General features: G+C 32.3%; 1 protein-coding gene across 3 annotated transcripts in view; it reads left to right on the plus strand.

The window, feature by feature from the left end:
- The window catches only part of LOC125073020 (ABC transporter G family member 23), a 92,179-nt gene that overhangs the window by 43,893 nt on the left and 22,676 nt on the right, over window positions 1–25,610 (plus strand). For all 3 annotated transcript variants that reach the window (XM_047683686.1, XM_047683688.1, XM_047683687.1), the window contains 2 exons: window positions 18,477–18,570; window positions 21,163–21,281. In XM_047683686.1, the coding sequence (XP_047539642.1) occupies window positions 18,477–18,570; window positions 21,163–21,281 (213 nt within the window). The remainder of the gene's footprint in view (window positions 1–18,476; window positions 18,571–21,162; window positions 21,282–25,610) is intronic.

The raw sequence follows: 25,610 nt of genomic DNA on the forward strand, positions 1-25,610 counted from the left end.
TTAAATTTAAATAATTATTCTAAATATATTATTCATGAAGAACTGGGTTTATTTACGATTCATGTAGGTTGAATCTATATTACACACTTTTATATTAAACTTTTAATTATTCTAAGAGCCTACTCAAATAAAGTATATTTTCCATTTTATTCATTCAGTCGTATCTAATACTTCTTTTGTAAAGTGAGAATTTTTTGCTTTTATTTCTAATTCAATGTTCTTTATTCAACATTTTAAATATTTATTGTAAAAAAATACAACTAGCTTATAAAGAAAATCCAGACCATATAATCGACGATTATTGGGTTTGGATTCGGCGATCGCTTTTGTAATTTTTTTAATTGTGTAAATTTTAATATTACAAATAAATAAATAGCTCTTTTGCAATTTGTTTATATGTGCCAATTTTCTTAATATGAACTTACTAATTTTATAATAAACATTTCCACACAACCGTTTTTTTACGATTTGTTACAGTTATCAACACAGGCAGTTTTGGGTATTTTACAATTGTACAAGTTTTTACATTTCCTCATACAAAATCTCAATATAGTCCAATAATAGGAGTAACAAGTTTTTGCTGAATTTCTCAAAATATCGTTAGTACTTTGCCTAACACATAAAATAATATAACTATTAAGAAGTGTTAGCTATTAATGACAATAGCCCATTTGGATAAATAGTTAATAACGTTATTGTAACGAACTTCCAAACGCCTATTAAATTACAAATTTAAAATAACAAATCCTTAAAACTATGTGACATACTTTTGTTTTCTTCGTCTGCCTGCGAAGACCTAGACCCTTATTCTAAACGTGCAAAGCTGGGCCGGGTAGTTACTTAATAAAAAATAATTACACGTGCCATCTATAACGCAATGCTGCGTACAGTAAGCACACGAATGTTGTCTATCGCAATCCTCAAGGCTAGTGAAAATCCGTCGCGCGACCCGCTCGTATCGGAAGATGGAGTGTAAATATATTTTGCAATGGCATAATTACGTCAAGCATTCGTAGAAATTTTACGAACAACGAGCTTTGATTCAGCGAGGAGCTTAAGACATATGCTTAAAGTACATTTGTGTGGAATGGTTATTGTTGATCTTGGATATAGAACTGGAAATCTCGGGCCAACTTTCAGAACGGAGATGTTATGCTCCTGTGCCTGTAGTTACACTGGCTCACTCATATTTCAAAACACATCGATACTAAGACTACTAATTTTACTACTACTACATTGCTGTTTGGTGGTAGAAAATATGATGAGCGGGTAGGACCTACCAAGACGAGCTTGCACACTGCTCTACCATGAAGTAAAACTCTAAATTTTGACTCTTATAACACATATCTTTTGAAAATGGTTCTGCTCTACTTTACAAGAGCCACACGATTTACAATAAAAATATACTTAAATAAATGTTTAAGATATAAATTAAAGTAAAGTATGCTAAAAATGTTTTCCTATGAGGATAAGATTTCATCTCTTCGAACATTGTTGGACAATTTAAAACGCTATAATTTCACTTTCTCAAGAATAATGACAATATTTCTAATGCTATTATATTTTGAAATATTTGTCATATATTTCAAATATATTGTTATTTATTATATGTGATTTCTCAGATGATGAGTAACTACAATCGATTATAAAATTATAATCAAGGACGCTATATGTAGAGCGGATGTTAATTTTGGCACGTGCTGGCCGCTGAGTTGGCGCTATTAACAAACGTTTGGACCAGCGTTGCATTATGTAAGGGACACACTTACCCACATACATCGTCGGCCTCGGTTCAAGTTTGGTGTGATTAAAAATTTTTTTTTGTAATGTTATGTCATGTAATGATGATGGTAAGTGGTCACATTGGTAAGTAATATTAATCATTCCTCATGCCACCAATGTATTTATTGCATATCTGGTTTTAATTTAGTCCATAATATGTAATTATATGTATTATGAATGAGGCTTTTTGTATCCGTTCATTACTTTCGTTTGTTTTTTCATGCGATTACGTCGCGAAATACGAATTTTAATCTAAGCTCTATGCTACTTACATTTGCATCATATAGCTGTTACATCAAGTAGCATTAAACCTCTTTATTATCAAAAAGATTTACTTTACATATAACTGAAAAGCGAACGCGATGGAAAAATCACAACCATTGCAATACAGGATATTCAAAGAAAATGAATCGAACGAGAATGAAGGAATTCGTTTTATCAAAACATTTTCATATAACAAATATTAATTATATCGCGGTTTTAGTAGTATTTAAATAAAGAGCTCATGAAATTAGTATGAAACAAATATAGAAAGTCTATTTTAATCCTGTACATATATAGTTATATGATAGACCAATGATAGTAAATGATGCAGATCTTTACCGGAACAGACGAACAAATTTGACAACAATTCAACGAGTTTCATACAATACAATCTTTACTACTATTATAAATACGAAAGGAACTCTATATTCTTGTCTGTCTGACTGTACTGTCCGACTGGTAATATATGACAAATATGTATATAAGAAGACGTATTTTCTAAAAATCTACTAAACCAATATGTATACCATACAACTTATACCAGAGTAAGGAGTGCGTTTCAAATAAGTTTTTAATATTTAATATGATTATATAAAGAGTTGCGCTTCGCAGTTTCACATGCTTTAAATAGAGACTAATACGTGCTAAGTGTGTGATTGTAAACTAAAACAAACTGCAGCAATTAAATATTATCATCTTATCAAATTTGCTATTTAAGCTACAATTAATTTAAGTGACTCATTTAATACATTTATGAAGTAATAACCCTTAGTCATAGTTACGTGACTCTCTTGACATTCCAAAAGGAACTCTATTAGAATATTTCGAAGGTCGCTTTTCGCCAATTAATTTTCATAATAAATACTTTTTAATGAAAGTATTTCTTCTTAGTAAAAACATAAGGTAGCTAATTGCCCATCGAGTGTGATGCAATCATCTATCATTATGCCATATTACGTTGATTTCGGCGCTTGCGCAAGCCATAGTAGGTCATGATCTCAACTGGTATTCTAACTTGTCTTCCGTTTGACTAGAAAGTGAATACTCGGGCGAGTTTTTAATTCATTTCGTTCCATATTATTGATTTTTTTTCGATCTTGATGCGAATAGTTACGTGACTGTTTGCTGTGTATGTATATGTACGTGTGCATCTTTTATAAGTATTGAATTTACATTGTGACGTCAAAATGTATGTCAATATATTTATTGGATTTGCTTAAGTCATATATACATATATTAGTCTTACTGTATTTAAATACAATTTCCGTAAATTCGGTAAATTCCGTCAGAAACGTTTCACGGGCACGTTACACATAAAGCGTTGCACCCAAGTTAAATTCAAATCTCCTGTCGCGTCCAAAGTTTCACTTGTCAACGTAATACGTTAATTTATCTGACACTTCCTGATACGATCATAATTTTAGGCTATTAATGTACTCTAACAATGTAATTTAAGCGCAATTACAGAGAAAGTAGTATTAAAATCAGTTCAGTTTACTCGGATGCTGTAACAGATGTAACAAACGGTGCGTGTTGATTTCTTTTATGACTCTAAGATTATCTGAATACATATATATATATATTTATATGAAGGTAGTTGTGGCGTTTGCGTGAATTAGTATTTTATACTTTACGTTGTGGTCATATGAACCATTCATATATTTTACCATTAAACAGGAATACTAGCAATACTAGTGTTAGTGTTATTGGAAGGGCGAGTAACCCAGTGTACTACAGGCATATGACCTAACATCTTAGTTCTAAAGCTTAATGGCACATCGGCGATATAAGGAATAGTTAATATTCTTTGCAGTGTAAGTAATGTAAGTAGCTAAAGCACTTGTGCCATCAGAAGTAACGACGGTACCACAAACATCCAGACCCAAGGCAACATAGACAACTAATGATTTTTTTTACATCGACTCAGTCGGGAATCGTGCCAGGGACCTCGGAATGGCGTACCCATGAATTATTACCCACTATTCGACTACGGAGGTCGTCAAAATATCTAACATGGACCAATTGCCAGTCCGCCTAAATTTATCTCAAAAAAAATAATTGAACAAATATTTTTATCCTCTGTTTATTCTGATAGTCTCAGGTAACGTTACATCCAGTGAAGAAAGCGATGCTTGCGAAGATCGTAACCGTTTGACATTAATGTAGAGTTCAAACCAACAGCGCTATTCTGTAAATCTCACTTCGTATCTCACTTGTGAAATTTTGTAACACTATTTAGGTGCACACTTTAAATGTTTTAATTGTTATTATGTCACTATCACTTATGACATTTTACGATCGTGTTCTATAGTGAGTTTCGATTCGATTTTGTTTTTACAAAATATCTCTACAGTAATATTGTTTCAGTTACTAGTGTCGATTAATATTTTTTCAAATGTCAAGTAGATACATTAAATAAATGAAACGGGTGATTTTATAGTATATATTTCGTGAAGTGCGACCGAGACAAAAGATCTGACGATTATTTATCCAGTAGTTATTCCTGGAACCGAGCCTTCCTCGATAAATACCGTGTGACGTAATCGTAACATTCAATAAGGATAATATTTTGATTTCTTACCTTGAATATTGAAACAACACGTCATTTACAACTGCTATACTGTGTAGTACTAACCGTTCTTGATTAATAGATCTTTATTTATAATACAACAATATTCCCCTTATTTACTTTAATCCTGTTAAATTTTCCGTAGTTCTGATGACGTTCAAAACGTAATATTTTCGCAAATATCATACTGAAAATCATAGATTGTTGAAGGTTTCGACCAAATGTATCGTGTCAATTAGTTAGTGTTTTGTCCTCTTGTCGTTGGAAGAGACTATACAACAACTCACCTTACTTTACCTTTTAAGAATATGATAATTTATTATACATATATAGGAATAATCCAAACCCAAAACGTATATATAACTAAGTTATACAACCGATTTTTTTACGCAACGTTACGAACAAAAACGTTGCAAATAGACATTAATAATTTTGCTTCCGTTGCTTTTTAAAAAGCTTTACTTGATACAATGAATATTCGTTACATAAAATATGGCGATTACGTTGTTATTTATATAATTTTTTACACGTGATGTCATAATATGTCAAACGATATAACGTTTGCTCAAACGTATCAGATTTAGACAAAAATAAAACTTAAGAGTGAATGAATATTACATTGATATATTTCAGACTCAGGTCAGACACAAATAAAAAAATTAATAGCGTTTTTGTGTGCCGCTTTAAGACAGTGTAACTACAGGGACACGGAACATCTCAGTTCACAAGGTTGGTGGTGAATTGGCGATGTATTAATCATTCCTGTTAACATCTAGTAACCCATTTGGCCAACCATACCAATTATATTTATTCATTTTTAATTAATTAAATTAATTTTAAAATAAATATAATATAAGTAGATTTCATTGAAGAATTTTAAGTTAAAAACCTCCCTGACAACATGTCAATATCATGATGATCGGTTGAGACGTTATGACGTATAGCATAACAATAAAACTCACATTATTAATTATTTTTTTCATTTTCCGAATGGACTAATTGAAGTATTAAAAGTATTCGTTTGTATATGTAGAGTTTCGGTCACACGTAAGTTACCCAGAGGCGTGTCTTTCCGCGTCGAAGTCGCTTCCGCATCGCTTAGTTGCCTTTATTTAAATCTTTATAATTGAGTTTTATCTTTAAAGCAACGATCTCATCTGTGCCATCGAGCGAGACAAAGAGATTTCACAATTGTTTTGTCGCACACGTGTAACCTAAACCTTAGAATCGATTACGCAATTTTTTAATCGACTCCAAAATAAACAATAATTGTAACTACGTTATATTATCGTAAATCGATTTTTAAGTATTCTAATATTTTTAATTTCATATTGTTGAGTAGAAAAAGTAAGTTGATTATAAAGTTGTAGAAGAATACTTACGCAATTATTATTTTTTACTTTTTAGTACGTATTAATTTGTTTTCGAATAGTGTTTAATTTTATGTCGGTTTCTTTTGTTTATTAGACTTTTCGACTTTGCGTAGTCACGTGATTACATCTGTACAATCTTATAAAATTACCTGTCAATAATTTGCCTTTATTATTGATCTGATCCATGTTTGTGGATGTAAAATATCCAATCGTAATTTTACCGCCAAATATCATAGTATTCCGATTTGATGACAGCAGAAGTGAGCCAGTTTAATTTGAGTGAGAGATAACATGTTGGACCCAATAGCTTGGTTAATAAATTGGACGATGTTTGGTTTGAAATCATTTCTGACGTTGCAAACATCTAACGGGAAGGCGACCGGCTAATCGCTGTCGGGTAGTTATTTGTATCGTCCAAATATTAACACAAGTTAATTAATAATAATTTCAAGTTTAATTAAGGGCAAAGCTAGCGCCGGTTTCGAACGAAGTTTCTGCTGAGAATAATTAAGAAGGAACTAAATACCTGGTTTTCCTTTATCTCAAATGAAATTACATAATACATTTGACTCAACAAAATTGACTTACGAAATCCATTCATTACGAGTATCATATTCTGTTTGTAGTGACAAATTAATATCCATAAAATATAATGATTCGAGTTTTAATACTACCTCAGTATGTTAACATCAACTATCTCTTAAGGAAAAGGGGCATTGATTACGATGTATTTCGTAACACACAAATAGACATGTAAGAAGTGTGTCGTGCAATGGGAAGCAGGAAGAATATCGTATTGTTACATACGTTATGTATTGCAATGAAATAACAAAAGACATGACAAGATATAAATTAAAAGGTAATAAGTGGAAAGTGAAGATGCAAAGGAATAAATGCTTTGTCATGTAACGATACGGTATATATTTGAATCGATTATTTTTCGGTTACGCAAAAGTCAAAATTAGCTCTTATTTTATCTTAATAAATAAACCTGCCTGTGTATGTCCACTACACTAAGAACACTAATAATTTTCGGAGCTTATTGGAGCAGTAGGATGGTTACTCCGATCTGGGTTTGTGGAAGTATATAATATACTACATATCGCACGTGGTTTCGCTCGCGTTTTTGGAGTTGGTCGTCAAATGTTAGTGTTAAAAAAATTGCCTATGTCCAAATGTCATTAAATTAAATTTAGAGTTTTGGCCCTGAGAGTGCAACAAACAGACAGGCAGAGTCACACAGATGTTCTATATGGATTTGTGGAAAATAGCGTATTGAATGTCAGCGAAACTGTAATAGGAACTTTATAATAAAAAAATATAAAATTAAAGCGGATATAAGTCATTTAGTTGTTGTATTATAAATTAAGATATATTAACTAATAATAACTAAAAATCGAATCTCAAATCTAGAGTTTATTTATATCTATTCCTTCGTTTGTAAGGCTTTAGTTACATTTTGTAAGACTCTATTGGATTGTAACTCTTAATATTCAATATTATTTTAATTATTATTATCTGTATATTACAAACGAGTATCTGTCAATTCAATATTATTTTAATTATTATTATCTGTATATTACAAACGAGTATCTGTCACTTTGTCTATTAATCATTTTAAATATTCTATTTTTAATCTGGCAACATGAATATTGACAGATACTCGTCATGGCGGGAAAATTGACTCAAGAAGATATATTTTTCATTGCGCATCGAGTAAAACATTGTTTAAAATTATGTAACTAAACCTAATAAATATAATTTTATTTCTGACTTAAGACCAAGTTCTTACATTTCTATTATGTAACTTATAACGCTCAAAATTCATGTAATGTTAAAATTACTTATATTTTAATCAAAGTCGCATATCGGCTGCTGACAATTGACGTTTCTTGTCAGCAATGAATTTACAATTTGTTCTTACGATATAGCTGTACATATTCTCACTGGTTCTAAATTCATAAATTTATTATTTACAACTTCGTTTTGTGTAAGTTGCGTGAAAATCAATGATTAATTATTTAACGTTTTTATCTACTTATATATAATATATTCTTGAATAATTTATTTCCTAAAAGTTTTCTTTCTAGCTTCATGTGTCGGATGAAATTCTGACACATGAAACTGGAAAAAATATTACCTTGAGAGGTTTTCCTTCTCCACCAAGCTTTAACACAAATTCAAAGACTGAATTTGAACGCGCAGTCTTCGTTTAAGAATTACTCTAACCATTGGTTCGTTTATAACCCACTTATAGATACTAACTAACAGTTAGCAAGTTAAATGGATGTTATAAAAGTTACGATAATAACGAAACAGATAATTGAAGATGTAAACATCTTTGTTGCGATAATACGTTGGAAATTAATCAATAATCCATTCAAAGTAACTAGAACGTACTATGAATCTTTTATTATATTAATTGCTTCCGTAGAGATGTTTTTATTGCAACAATTCAATTGAAATTATCTACAGTTCAATTTAATATAATTTAAATAATCATTAAATATTAACGATATTATTAAAACTGAATACACTTCGTATTTTTTCATTATTAAAATATTTATCTGCTCAATTGATTTTTCGTTTCATATAAAATATAGCTAAATTTTAACTGTTAAAATAATTTCACGAAATAGTCTGAAATTCTTTACACTGGGATATAGTTGTTTAACGATGAATTATCTTTAAGATTTATCTTGACAAATCTTCTAGAGACGACAAAATTATATTATATAAATATAATAGTTGCATTATTAACGAGATATCGAACGACCACTAATATATAAACCAGTGGCTAGAACGCGTGCATCTTAACCGATGATTTCGGGTTCAAACCCAGGCAGGCACCACTGAAATTTTATGTGCTTAATTTGTGTTTATAATTCATCTCGTGCTCGGCGGTGAAGGAAAACATCGTGAGGAAACCTGCACGTGTCTAATTTCAACGAAATTCTGCCACATGTGTATTCCGCCAACCCGCATTGGAGCAGCGTGGTGGAATATGCTCCAAACCTTCTCCTCAAAGGGAGAGGAGGCCTTTATCCCAGCAGTGGGACATTTACGGGCTGCTAATGCTAATCATAAATTTCTATTTGAACGGAAAATATAATTAATGTTTGATATTTTATATATAAATTAATAAATTATTCACTACGACTTTAAAGAGTAGAGCATTTGACAATTTGTTGGTAATTTTTAATTACGTAATTAGCTAGTTACTCGGTTATGCAATTTAGATGTCACAACATTTCTTGGATGTGAAGTTTTGTGTGTTTCTAAGAATAGTTACTTTTTGTTTTTTTTTTGTACTGTAGTTTGAGTGCTATCCGTTTATAAAATAAATAAAAATAAATTTATTGACATGAAAAGTTAACATCACAAAACATCCAGTGGTCCCGCACTAGACAAGCCTGTCTTGCCACTACTACCAAATACCGGTTACAATTTCGTATGTTTAAATAAAAGCTCGGACGATATACGATCCCATAATATTATTTCGTTATATAAAATACAAAAACGATACAAAAAAAATTGAAACAAGATGTGTAATTGTATAGTTGTACCTGTTCCGCTTTCCCCCCACCACATGAAGTGGGTGTGGGGTGTATTTGAAAATCAACGGTGCTGAGTGCACCGGAATACCTGCTATAAAACCAGCGTTATCCATCTCTTTGGGTGACAGCACAGCGTCTAAAACAATTTAAAGCTCATGTCAAAAACATAAATAAATAGGACACAAAAGCGAGGAATTTAGTTGTTCTTTACTAACATACTCTGTAATTAAAATAGTGGTAAATAGTAACTACTGAGTTTATTGCCGGTTCATCTCGTTTGTATCTATTTTCCAAACCGGTGAGACACATTACGTTTAATACAATTTTATAAAATGTCAATTAAAGGTGCTTGTAAAAGCCTACTTTAATGATTATATATTTTGATTTTTATTTTTATATAAGACGCGTCTTTGGAGTAATCCCTGCTCATATATCGTGACGTCTAATAATTAATTAAATTAGTAAATTAAGTGTTTAAGATATTCAACACAAAAAAATCATCCAAATCCTTTTGGTAAAGTTCAGTGACATACGCACGAACTATATATTCAGAACTACACAGAACAGAACTATATATTCTAATATAAATAAACGTGTTTTTAAACGTGGAACATAGTCATTATTAAATCAACTGCTGACTCGAGCGCTTCATTAAGATCACAGTTTCATTAATTGTCACGTTTTGAAACACGATAAGAACGGAATTTCGATCGTTATGCGTCGAAGTGATTATGAAAGGTGAGAAATTAGCGGAGTAAAAGTTGACACATGGACGGTGAATTATATGATATTATGTAAAGCTATGAGTAATTGCTCGTTGATGTGTATATAAAACAGTTATTGGTAAATATCGGATATGAATTGACCATTTGAAAATAAAAGCTACCACCTAGGCTACCACAGGTAGTACCTCAAACGTCACTGTTGTTTAGGTAACGATCCGAGGTTTTACCTTACCTACGGGGTGCAATTTTGTAATTGATACACAACTCATCTTATTACAACTATTGCAGTATACATTAACAGCCTGTAAATTTCCCACTGCTGGGCTAAGGCCTCCTCTCCCTTTGAGAAGAAGGTTTGGAGCATATTACACTATAAATCATAAAAAAAAAACTTAAATTCAACTTATTAACTTTGTTGTATATATTCACACATTCGTCTTCCTCTTTCAAATGTTAATTTACCAATGAGAGACAGAGAGAAAACGTAAGTATTCCGCTATACGTTTATTGTTATATTAATGACAGCGCAGACGTTACAAACAGACAATGGAACAAAATAAGACATGGCATGCCTGTACGCTGACTCAAGTATTATGTGCAGAAATTATGCACATTCAATCAATATTCGTCACGTATATCTAACGCGGGTTCGTCTACACTCAGACGATTACAACAGACGTTTAAAAAGGTTCTATATCATAAATAAATACTTATTTTTATTTATGACTCAATTTTTTAAATACCCTATTAAATTTAACATTTTCCGTCGCTGCTATGCAAGTAATGAATAAAAAACACGAATAATGTACATACATATTTAGCAGTGCTTGTCCGGCTTTGAATGTACAATGTTTGTTTAAAATTCACGTGTTTTAGTCACAATTTCATCTCGGTTACAATACTGACGTTAATATTTTACGAATAACAAAACTACATTTACGATAAATCTTATTATTATACTTAAAACAAACTGAATGAACTGTGACATAGTTTGCTGATATTTACATTATGCAAGCCAGTCTGGATTGATACCCGCTCATCTAACAATCTACCGCCAAACATCAACACTCAATACTGCTATATTCCGGTTTAAATGTTGAGTGAGCCATCGTGACTCTCTCCAGTTTGGCAGCGAGTCGACGATGTAAAATTCTTAACATTTATTACGGTGCTAATGCCGATGAATAATTGAGATCCACTTACCATTATTATTTCATTTGCGAGTCCGCCTATCAATTTGAAATATAATATAAAAATAACACAAGAAAAAATCTTTATTAGATAAAACCTTGTCATATTTACAACAAAGAAAAATAGTTCCTTAGTAGTTGAGTAACTGATGTTACTTAGTAAAACTAGTCTGTCTTGAGCTCTAATGATAATAATTAAACGTGGTTATCCGCTCATTAAGTACTCAATATAGCAATAATATTTAACGTTTCAGGGGTCTGTAATCGATGAATGAATTCATTATTACTAAGTCTGAAGTAGAATAGAAGCTTTATATGTGGTTGAAATGTTTATAGAAAGTATTTAACTCAATTTGTCGAAACTCGATCGTAATTTATTGCTAATAAAAATATAAGATACTTTGTTTAGAGAGATTGAAAAAAATATTGTCCTTGTTACGGTAAATTGAATTATTGTCAAAAAACGCTGTATTGATTTTTAACTTAGACATGACGCGTGTTTTCATTGAGGATGTGAACGTAAACTATGAACGTTTTATTTGATTTATTATAATGAATTTGTTACAATTACTATATAATTTGAGCTTTCTGTATTCCTTCTCTAAACCTTAAGTATACCAAATGTCACACAGCCATTCGTGCAATATATTTAAAAGGAGTACAAAATTATCTGATCAAATATTAATATATAGAAGCAATATGGAAGTAACGTTAAAAATGGAGACAAAAAAGTTTCTATTATATGTACGGAACCGTAAGAGCGCGAGCCCGAATCGTTTTTGACCGATTATTATATAGATTTATAAATAAGGTGTAACTAGCTACCTATACTGGCTGCACACGGGTCTATATAAACTTTTTAAATTGAAGATCAAACATAAAAAAAAAATTCTGCTTCCCCGACTAGAAATAACATGTTTATTGATGAGAACTGCATTCAAATCAGTTGCATAGTCTAAAAGATCTAAACGTACAGACGGCGAAACGACTTTGTTTTATACAATGTAGAGATGACTAATGCAGTTCAGAAGTGGATCATTAATTTCATAACTTTTATAAGTTAGGAAACGTTCATGGTATATATTGCTTCTTATATATCTTGAGGTAAATATTTCATGTAAATTAAAAGTAAATTGACGATTTATAAATGGTAGGATGAACGATACCACCGCGGTGTAGTGATACACAGCTCAGTTACTCCCCAGTACTTGTTACAATCAAAATTTCTGATATAATAGTTTTATATTTGGTTTAATTTTACATAACCTACACAAGTTTGCACACGTCGCTTCGCCTTCGTAGTAGGAGGGATGTGGGGGTTTGTAGTTATTAGGTTTTATATATAAAAGTAACCTATGTCCTTGGGGTTCAAGCTTGCTTCATACTAATTACATCAAATTTGATTCAATGGTTTGGCCGTGATAGCGTAACAGAATTACTATCGCCTATATTATTTGTATTTGTATATAAGTACATATAACATATAAATAAACTCATGTTCAAAAAAATCTGAATGTTCAAAGTAATGTACAAACTTCTATGCGTGAATACTAGGAAAATTCTAATATCTTAAGGAGCTGTGTCGCGAGGTGGCGGGTCAATGTCACACGCTATTGTTTCAAATAAACCTTATGAGATTTTCCACAAGTTTTTGCACGATCTTTGTATATTTTTTTTAACTCGTGACGTGCGAAGACTTTATGATTTCATCAACATACATAACGTCTTAATGGCAAAGGTCAATATGACTTTATGAAATGGGTTTCAACAACAACACCGAGATTTCCTGCTTAAACAACAATTATTTATTCGTTTAGTTATTTACCAGCTGTCGTAAAAACCGACTAAATAATAAACGAACATTTAATATTAGGTAAATGCGTCTACTAAAACTTTAAGAATTGTGTGCTTCAAGAAAATCGACGATATATAAATCATAACTATAATAGTACCCAAGGGACAAGAAACCTACTTTATATTTCTCTATGAACTGCTTAACAGTATATAAAGACAGTCAAATAAATATCATAAAGGCAAATGAAGGTATATTGATATCCTTACATAGTCATATTTCATAAAAGTAGTGCGCATAAATACTCTCACAATTCAATGGGAGGATAAATCCGATATAAGTCCAGTTCAGACGCTGGACCACTTGAGACATTACAAAGACAACTGATGAACTTCAGTTTGTAGATTTGTCAGTAAAACCCTTTAATTCCTTATTTATCAAAACTCAGCTTATCAAACAAGTCACGATACCAAACAAACATCCTAGTATATAAATATATACTTAAGCCCTTTAGTCTCGTTTAAGTTATATGTTATGTTCTAGCAATATTACTGCGCCGGGAAACTGTCGCAAGCAACGAAAAGGAAGCAAATGTCGTCGGCCTTGTGCATGACGTCCGAGTGCGTTATATAAATACAACTTACGTACATAAACCTTCTTATATGCAGCTTTAAACATTTTTTAATTTACTATTTAACAACTATTGTTGATTTAAGTTTCGTGAAATTCTACCGCCAAACAGCAATTATTTCGTGTTGTGCTTTATTCTGATTTGAATGGTGGCCAAGTATAGCGCCTGGCACGAGGAGCGTTATATCTTATTTCTCAAGGTTTGGCAGCACATTTAAGGGATAATTAATATATCGTAAGAGTGTATTGTATTTTTTTTCTTTGGTATCGGTAGGCCGACTAGCAATTGGGCCACCTGATGGTAAGTGGTAAACACAGCCCATAGACAATAGCACGACGCTATTAACCGTAGTAACCGTTCCTTACATCACCAATGCGCCAACAACCTTGGGAACCAAGATGTTATGTCCCTTGTGCCTGTAGTTATATATCCTACTTATTTACCTTGTATAGATAATTTATATTTATGAATGTTTTTTTCTTTTTTTATAAAATGTTATTTAATATTAATTAAAAGGAGATTTGAGGTTAATTACTATAGTCTAGTATCATTCAACTAAAAATAAAATTGAAATATTTATTATGTCTTTTGAATGCAGATTGTGCTCGTACCAACATCGTCATTGAAAGTTACGAAGCTAAATTTAAAAATAATTTAAATCACGTATTAATCATAGCCCTCGAATTATTCTCACGCGAAATTGTAAAGATAGTCTTTGTTGCGATTAAAAAAATATATGCTGACGTCACAACTTGAACGGACATTGAGGCCATGAAGAAATGAGCCAATATACCGAACAAACGTGTAATGTTAAATACTAGTTTTTTTTTTATAAATACACAAATACTTTACCTTGTTATTATGCTCTATATACTCGAGTAATTTATATCGCTTTTTTAAATGTGGAAGTCGCCTGACGCATCGGCTGTAGCCCTTAACGCACTTTACTTTTTAATTGATTTGAAAAAAGTTTGAGGTTGTATATGTTCGACGATTTTATTTTTGTACCTTTGTGACGTAACGTCCATTTTCCAAACATATGAATATTAAAGAATTAGTTAACATGTTTGGATATTTTACATGTGAAGTTGTCGATGCAAGAAATATTTACTCAGGCAAAACTGATTTTCATGTGCTTGGTTTATTTTTTTGTTAATCATTTAATTAGCATAGAATTATAGGCAGCCACTGTTGGTGTCATACTGACATTTGAAGTAATTTGATATTCACGAGTAGGATGAATACTATGACATAAAGTAAAAAAAAATATGCGCGTATAACAGAAGTGTGAACTGGCAGAAATCCTCATGTAAAGAAAAAGCGTTACCTTCCTTAGAGAGTGAGGGAAAGGAATATATTCCCCTTTCTTACTCTTTCTATTATATACGGTTTAATACAACTAACAAACGATAAAATATTTTTTTATCGTTTCAATTCGCACGGGATTTTAATAACAAATTTATTTATTCAAATATTTTTGTTATTTAATACATAATATATAGGTATTCAAACACTCATCTCTCTTTTACTATAAACTCATGTTCGTTTAATAATAGCTTAAGTGATTAATCTCTAGTACGATATAAGTAAGATTTCTGACGTACGTCAATGGAACATGACGCCTTTACAAGACGTAGATTTTATCAACAATAATCACCTCTAATTTATAACGTCACATTTGATTGCTCTGACGAAATGAAACAACAGTACGTAACTAAGCCTGTCAAGGCCGTGGTTAAAGAGAGTCGGGTATAGTTTTGAGCGGTCCGTCGCGTATTTTATCGCAACAGTTTCGCCACGGTGACCATGAGTGATGTGTCAAAACAAGGAGTCTATGCTGGCTGCATACAAGATGCCGATGTCATTTGAATTAAAAAAAATGTAAGAACAATGGCGTTTAAACTCAATTCGTAGATTAGAATCGTAACAAATGATTTATTATTCTATGAGTCCTTTTGACCTTAGCCGATTGCGTGTGATAAGTGAATATTATTAAACTAAGAGTTTCTCGACCTCGTTGATCTTTATATATTTTAATTCTTCTGTACGTGTATGTCATTGAACTAAAACACAGCTTGACCGATTGTGTTGAATTTTTTAGATGCGTTGAATTGGGACCCGGGAATAGGTTCCAGATTTCTTTAATACATTATTCAGGTCGGGCAATATTAATAGTTAATATATTTCTAAATTATATTATACAATATATATATATATTTAAATAGTTACGAAAGCGAATTAAATATAATAAATTGTGTCGTTAAAAAATTAAAAGTGAGTGCAATATTTCATCTCAATGTGTCGATAGAGCTTATACAAAATTTAAATACACGACTTGACCTACACATACTAACAGTTTCAGTTATATAAAAGCCTGTTAATATAATATAAGTAATATTTTTATATTAAATAGAAAATTGCAGCATTAAATTTCCCACTGCTGGGATAAGTCCTCACTGTCCTAAGTCTTTCCAATTTATTGTTCCAATTTGTTTTTCAATACGGGATGGTTTTTGTAAACTATTCATTTTAAATAAAAATAAAATCACAAACAACGGTTTATATGTGAAGTTATACTTTGTATTCGACATACAGACAGCCCATTTACATTATTAATTATACATAGAAAGATTTAGATAAAGTTCGGGTTATTAGATTGTGAAAATAGTGACGTTAAACACGCTATATTTGGAAGAATATGTTTCTTAATTTAGTTTATTATAAAACCAGCTCGCTCCGGACGCGTACAATTTAAATACTAAAACTTACCTAACATCAATTATATAAACGTAGAGTTTACCATAAGTTAAATTACGCGTTTTAAATTTCATTCGCCTTTAACCGACTTCAAAGAGGAGGGAATTCTCAATTCGTTTGTATGTATTTTTAATCTATATTTTTGCCGGTTATGCTCGATAGAATCTACACTTTGAACTGTTTAACGTTTAATTCAGTACTCTAGAAAATTGATTTAAAATTATTTTTATGAGTCGGACTATTTGATTTAATTGTATGTGTTAATTAAATACTAGTTGTCATCCGCGATTTCGCTTACTATTTAGGGGTTAATTGTCTGGTATAAAAATTAGCCTATTTCAAGTGTAAATTCAAATTTCATTCAATCGGTTCAGTGTTCCGTATCTGACATACAGATTAGTATAGATTTGTTTATTTATTATTCATAAACAACATAAGATATATTAATTTACAATCTGAATCTTATTTATAGATTGAGTAGCAACAATGTTACAAGAATGCTGGGGCGATTGTTTACGTCGCGTGTAAAAGGTCAATTCAAATTGGCTGCCACAAAAATAAAGTTGTTAAAATTAAATAATATTTTTAAAATAAGTATAAAACGCTAAAATATGATACACATGACTGATATTATGAGTGTTTAAATATGTTTGGTGGGAAGCAAAAAGTACCTTGTAATTCCTATTTTTTGTTCTCGACAAAAATCCGTCTAAATTAGTCGTCATCAGATATTCTACCGCCAAACAACAGTACTAAGTATCGTTGTGTTCCGGTTTGAAGGGTGAGTGAGCCCGTGTAACTACAGGCACAAGGGACATAACATCTTAGTTCCCAAGGTTGGTGGCGCATTGGCGATGTATGGATTGGTTAATATTTCTCACAGCGCCATTCTATATGGGCGGTGGTGACCACTTACCATCAATTGGCCCATATGATCGTCGGCTGAGAGCCGAGATGACCCAGTGGTTAGAACGCGTGCATCTTAACCGATGATTTCGGGTTCAAACCCAGGCAGGCACCACTGAAATTTCATATGCTTAATTTGTGTTTATAATTCATCTCGTGCTCGGCGGTGAAGGAAAACATCGTGAGGAAACCTGCATGTGTTGTTGTCTAATTTCAACGAAATTCTGCCACATGTGTATTCCGCCAACCCGCATTGGAGCAGCGTGGTGGAATATGCTCCAAACCTTCTCCTCAAAGGGAGAGGAGGCCTTTATCCCAGCAGTGGGACATTTACGGGCTGCTAATGCTAAAAAATGATCGTCGGCCAGGCTACGCCATAAAAAAAGGAAAATGTAACTAGTTTTGCATTGCAATGGCGATAACTGATGGGATAAAAAAATATATTAAAATCGCCTCTTCTCGCACGCTTCAAATTAATATATTTTTATTTTTAATAACTTTACACAAGTTATCGTTGTGAATTTATCATTGATAGATGAATATTATATCAGGGTATATATATATATAATATAAGTATAAAATTACAATTAGATTTTTCTCTGTCTGGCATCAAAAATTTGAAAAGCGAAAAAAGATAGAGCATTGTGTAATTATAAATTCTCAATTAAATAATAATTATTAGGGATATAAAATTATACATATGTATTTTATTATACAGAAACCAAAGATACATAAATGTTATGTTATTATATAATAATACTAATGCTATATCATTGATATGAGTGAGAAACTACTGGGTTTATTTCCGGAATTTTCTTCCGTATGTGGAAAGATAATTTAAAATAGTTTAATATAGTTCCAGAATGTCTGGATAACGTACATATACATCTTTTTGACATTAAAATAATAGTTGTTTTCTTTTGTTAACAGAGAGACCTCGCCTCCGTCGCCCATCGGCGACGAGAAGGAGTCCAAGATGAACCAGATACAATTTTCGCCTCCCCTCGAGAAACAAAACAGCACAGTGAGTTTTTTTTATATAGTTAAGTGGACACGTGCTGACTGTTGCCGCTGCAAGAAGTATGACCATTCTTTATTCATTCATTTTTAACTTAGCTGCCCATGGACATCTGCTAGCCCCCTGGTGTTGCAGATGTCCATGGGCAGTGATAGTCACAGCAAGTAAAGCCGCGGTTGAAAACTAATTTAATATTGCACACTTAGAGTTAATTAGTCTAAAATTACATATTCCAAAATAAGAAATTTATATAACGACATTTTAATTTTGAAAACTTTGGTTTTTATTACTTAAATAATTTACAAAGTTGCAAAAATACAATTACTCGGAATCGACTGTTACTTGCTACAAAGATGGCGCAAAGTTTTCCGTTAAAATTTGCACACAATGTTGAATTTAAATTAAAAACGAAAGCAACAAATTACAGTAAAAATTACAGTAAAATTTAACTTGTACTTTCCGCCTTAGTCTTCGCCTGCTTGTTAAGTGGGAGAGTTTAGTGTTAGGTACGCTATATGGTTTTTTGTATGGAAAATTTATGGGGTCTGTTTCATTTAAGACGTGTAAGCATAACAACAATTTTCTCATTTATATTTTGATAACTAAATGGTATATACCTACTAATTAGTATCTGTAGTTTCATAAATTTCAGCTAAAAGAACTAAAAACATGATCAGTCTCCGGTCTAATTGCATTTTAAATTGGGTAACTGGTTGTAAGTTATCATCACTATCCTTAGACAAAATTATTTTAAGATGTATCAATGTCAATTTAACTAAGGGTTTGTGTCTTTTGTATTTTACATTTTTTTACATTAGGAGCCTAATGTCTCCTCTCCCTTTGAGGAGAAGGCTTGGAGCATATTCCACCACAACTCCAATGCGGGTTGGTGGAATACACATGTGGCAGAATTTCGTTGTAATTAGACACATGCAGGTTTCCTCACGATGTTTTCCTTCACCGCCGAGCACGAGATGAATTATAAACACAAATTAAGCACATGAAAATTCAGTGGTACCTACCTGCCTGGGTTTGAACCCGAAATCATCGGTTATAATGCACGTGTTCTAACCACTGGGCCATCTCTTTCTTTTGTAACTAAGGTGTTATCTAAGTAAAATTAATACCTATAATAAAACCAAGTAGAATTACCGATAGGAATGAATGGAGAATTATATGAAAAGGTTACCAATCTCTATTAAAAATCGCCCGTACTGGAAATAAAAAAAAATATTCGGCGTTCATCTTCGACGTGGATAAGACGTAAACACATAAAGTGTAATCACACACGGATATGAATGTAATATTTAATACTTATTCTATAGCTGTATCTTACAATGGTCGATAAAACTTAAATGGCGTCTAGGAAGACGGTGTTTTAATCAATAGCTCTTTGGATGCTTATAGTTTATTAAAGATTTTTCCTGCTGACCGATTTCGGTAAGGGCGACCTTTCTCAAAGCCAACTGCGTAACACAGGTGTAAGTCTCTATTTTGACTTTTATAATCTTGACCGCGTGGAATGGTGGCGACGTGACACGTCCATTCCACGAGTGATACACCTACGGAACAAAATAGTCGCACCTGATTGGTCGACGCGCATGACTAAAGATAAGCGAAGACGAATCCGCCGTGTAATATGTTCCTATGAAATTATTCGGTTAACGAAGGTCACGCTCATTGTCTAATGTACGCACAAAAACAATTTCTTTTCGGAGCTCGTTTCGTGGAATTGCCTTCGGCGTTTCCACTTTCGACTTTCTAAGCTGGAAAGATATTCTAAAGATGTCAATCCTTGTCTTTATTTTTGTGTCAATAAAAGTTTGGGTTGATTAGCAAAGGGTCCATATCGTGTACAGTAGCCACATTTGCCCATAGACTTATTTAGGCACTCAGAAATAATCATTCATCTCTTTAACTTTCAATGCTTCGCCAACCTTGGGTGTTAATCAAATCAGATCAAAAAACAATGTACAAGTAGGCATTTTACAGAATTGTAGTAAATGTAAAGATACCGCCAGTTCGGAATGCAAATACTACCGAGAAGAACCGACAAGAAACTTAGTAGTTTTTCCAACATTTGAGTTACAGAGTTATTTCAGCTAAATACAATTATAATGTATATAAGTTGATATATTCCTTGTGGATGTAGGTGCACTGACTCACTTATCCTTAAAATCGAACCACCACAGTACATAGAATTGCTGTTTATCGTTCGTAAATGTGATGAGTGGTTATACCCAGATGAGCTTGCATAACGCCTTACCAATGTATTTACTTCTACAAGCTTCGAGATGTACTCATCATCATCCTCCTGCCCTTATCCCAATTTTACTTGGGGTCGGCGCAGCATGTCTTCTTCTTCCATACTTCTTTATAGGACGTCATCTCACAAGTAACATTTTTTCTAACCATATCGTCTTTCACACAATCTATCCATCGTTTCTTGGGTCGTCCCCTGCCTCTATATCCATCCACATCCATTCTCACAACATGGTCCTCATTCCTCCGCATAACATGCCCATACCAAGATAGCCGGTTTTCAGATAGCTTCTCGGATGCTTCGAGATGTACTAATACCTAATGTATTTGTTTCAGATGTGGCAAAAGCGACAGCAGGCGGTGTGCGTGCGGCACGCGTTCAAACACTATGGGTCGAACAAGAGACCCAACCATGTTCTTAGCAACCTTAACATGTCCGTCGCAAAGGGAACCATGTAAGTTGCCTACTATTGTTATGTAATAGCAGTTCTCGTCCGCGGATTCACAGGCGTGTTGTGGGTTGTAAAATACTTTTCACGTATATGGTTGTCTTTCCTTGGGGCTGAAGCTTTATTTATATTAAATTTCATCACATTTGATGTTGTTTAGCTGTGAAAGCGTAACGGATAGACAGGGCAGAGTTAATTTGGCATTTAGAATATAATTAGATAAATGTACTTAAAATCTTTAAGTGCTGTTTCGGCAGTGATAACTATGACAGTTGTGTCTCATTCTTTCTAATGTCAAATCAATAATGACAGAAAGAGAGAAATCCGTTTTTAACTAAACAGCTGCTAACCTTTATGCGGCGCCATACTCTTGGTCCAAGACTTGCTCTCTGCATCCTGGGTTAAGACTAGGTTTGAAAATACAGATCATCAAAACAAAAAAATACACAAAAATTAAAAACTTTATTAATTAGAAACGACATAAGTTATTATATGCATAGCATTAGAGTTCTGACTAATATCGCCAACTAGGAAGGGTGGCAAAGCGCCAGCTACTCGACCTTCTCGTTAAACAAAAGACCATTAACCTTTGACAACCATTGTTCTAAGACCCATTGTGACCTGCACGACCTTATGTCTATGTACATAGAGGCTATTATTTAGTTCCCTATTATAGTGACGTGCAAACATCGAGCGAAAAAGGGATGTTAGCATATAAGGATTATATATTTTGGTTTCAGTTCTTTGTGCTCGGTTTTTGTTTACCCCAAGTTCAATTTATAATAGTCGTATTGACCTCATAATTCTTTTGCTCTTATGTCATTTTAAATCTGTATCTTAATTAATCAGGGATGTTGTTGATATTTTATTTTATATCTGTGTATAGTAATATTTTACCGGTTTCAAATACGGTTACGGATAGGAATTTATTTCATAATATCCGATTGATTTGGTTAGTTTCACTAACGAATAGTAGAATATATAGACTTTGTAAAGGAGAAAATTATACAGTAACAATTTGGTTTTATTTGTAGTCTTATATTTGGTATTAGGTATTATTACGGAAAATACAGACAGCCTTAAAAACAATTATCTACGAGTATAGCAAAATTAGAGAAAACATTTTTTTATTGTATTCAGTAAAGGTTGCGAAGCTTCATAACATCCCCGGTCGTAATGCATCTTTGATTCGAGATTAGTGGAGCTATTCCGTAAATCAAACTCGAAACTCATTACACAATCGTTAAAAAAATTATGTAAAAATCGCAGAATCGATCCTGACATCTTTGGCTATTGACGTCCCCACTGCTAACACCAGTGATAAGCTTAAAAGGAAAGCTTTAAAGAGAAAATTAGTAATTCCTTAATCAATATTTGGGGTATTGCTAATATTCTTCTTTTTTTTTAAACACTAATAATTGTAAATTTAAAATACATTATCATCAAATTAGCGTATCACAGATGGTTTCCAATATTCCACGAGTGAAATACGAAGTGAGTTGCAGAGTAGCATTGTGGTTTGTGCTCTATCAACGTAAGTGTGGAGAGGTCACGTGGTACCTATTAATTATACGTTGATAATTGCAAAGATCATTAAGGCTGGTTCAAGATAACAGAAAATATAAACTATATATGATAAAAAAATATTTGTATCGTTTAATGAAACATTTATATACACGCGATTCTATTACAACATACAAGCTATTGATATATATATATATTTAATGGGTAGGCGGATGGCGTATGACCACCACTGACCATAGACATTAGCGCTGTATATATTAACCACTTCCTATCGCCACTGCACCACCGACCTTGTAATTTAAGATGTTAAGTCCCTTGTGCCTGTACTTATATTAACCTACTCACCTTTAAAACCGGAAATATATTAATACTAAGTACTGCTGTTTGCCAGTAAGATATTTGATGACTAGGTGGTACCAAACAATGATTAATGAAAGAAGCTTTTTTAAAGATTTATATTAATTTAATTTTAGTGAACATTTTTAAGTTCAATCGGTCGAGTGTAACTGTCATCGGATGGTAAGAAGTTTTTACCTTTAACAGTGCATGAAATATAATGCGCCACCTTAACCCTTGTAACTAATATTTTATCTTCCTTGTAACTTTTATTACGCTCACCTTTGGAACCGTCTCTTCCGCGAAACTTCGCTTTTATTCAAAGAAATTTTTAGGAATTTCGAAACCAATGACAGCTTTTATTTTGATTTCATTTCCTCGCCAACTGCAAGTCACTAAAAATTATGAAACCTTACTTAAATGATTTTTTTAATGTCAAATTGTCTAGTCTAGTAGTTTTAATGTCATGAATTCGGTTAATACTGGAATTTGTCGAAAACAACTTACTTTAATTTCGTTTACGTTTTACTTTTTTTTTTCTTATACAGCCGTACTGCTGCTCTCTAACCGGCCAGTCACTTTTAATTACAATCAAGAATCCTCTTTAATATCCTACACATCTACGGCTGGAGCTCTTCAAAATGAGACGATAACCGATATTTCTTGTGCAGCTACCGTCCCATAATCACTGGGATAAAAATCGGCTTACGCTATTAATATAAAAAAGGAGGAGTTATAATTCGTTGATTTTAATGCAGGATTAATAATAATAAAATTGTATATGTGTTCATCATACCTGCTTACGTAGTTTATTCGCCGGAAATTATTAAGTACTGTTTTTTTTAAAATGTTCTTCTCGACAGATCCAACAGAAATGGTGCTAACTTTTAACTGAATCTTGTAAAATTATGATTCAAAAGTGCTGGTAAGAGTCTACCTACTACAACAAATAATTTGATTTTGATGTTTGGCGGTAGAAAAATTATTTCCCATTTTGAGTGATTCGGACAAAGCCGTATCGTTAATTAAACTCTATGTGATAGGTCTGCGACCACTAGTGTCTAAATAGGTTGATCTTATAATTCAGGCCACTAGGTCCTCATCTCCTAGGTACGATAGTAAGAATGTTTAAGCTATATAAAGTTAATCTATATAACCTACCTAAAAAACATAATTTATTCTATAAGAAGCAGCGCGTTCCGACAAAAATTCATTTTAGTATTTATTTCAGAATCGATGCAAAATTGTTTTTGTCACTCGATAAGCAATTATAAACACTTCTGTAAACAGCCATTTAGACTTTGACTTTTGCAAAACAAATGAAGATATAGATTGAGACGTTTGAAAATAAAAGAACGTAATGTCACACAGAATCTGTTGAAATTGAATGCTTTCTCATCGTTTAATAATTTTTAATACGTCAAATAAATTCAATAACTAAGCTCGTGTTTAATGATATATCGGTTACTACTAACTATAACTGTCCGATATATATTTACATATTCTCATTAATAATGCGACTCCATCTTTATTAGCATCGGTCAGTAGTCACTCGATACAGTGTTGCGTAACATCGTAAATATAATATTACGTTGCAACTTATGCCACGCTTTGAATATGAGGCCAGTGCGGACAGTCTAGCCTTAAACGATCCGACTACGCTTATAAACAAGCAACTCGTTCCGACTCCATACTTGTAAAATTCATTTAAAGTTTATATAAGATCCTTCGTATCAAAATCAAAATATTTAAGTGGGTTCATAGAAGCACTTTTCAGTCGTTATGTTTGTGTTGTAAAACTAACTGTGTGTAAATGTAAAACTACCATAGATTCGGAAAGTATATTCTATCTGGAAGAACCGACGAAAAACTCAGTAGTAACTCTTTCCCACCATTTTAATTATAGAGTTTATGTCAATCCTGGAAATCAACAAATACTAAATCAACGACATTTTATACTTATTATAATCTTGTAATGAAAAATATTCCTTATCTAATAATATTTTTGACATGAGATTTAAATTTATTAAAACGGCAAGTTAACTATTTATAAAAAAAACTAAGTTACGCCTTCTACTTCTCCCTGTAATTGTATTTACTTATATATAAAATAAACCTATGCACCAATTTTCAGCTTTTTAGACTGAATAGTTTTAGCTGTTGGTTGATGCGTAGTCAAACAATTTTATAAGTATATATATATATAAAATTTTAACAAATTACCTTTGATACGAGACTCCAAACACATCAAATATAATTTATCTACCTTATCCAGATCCCAGGCTACCTATATATCTCTTGAAAATTAATAACAATATTTTAAGAGGTTTGGTCGTTTTGAGGTAACAATCATACATACAGTCACATAATATTAGTCTGAAGTCTGATTCGAATATAATATAATGGATTGCCATAAATAATAAACTCCGTAATAAACAAACAGACTAAGTTCCACGTTATAATCTATCATTACAT

Source organism: Vanessa atalanta, chromosome 23, assembly GCF_905147765.1.
Source record: "Vanessa atalanta chromosome 23, ilVanAtal1.2, whole genome shotgun sequence".
NCBI classification, from domain to species: domain Eukaryota; kingdom Metazoa; phylum Arthropoda; class Insecta; order Lepidoptera; family Nymphalidae; genus Vanessa; species Vanessa atalanta.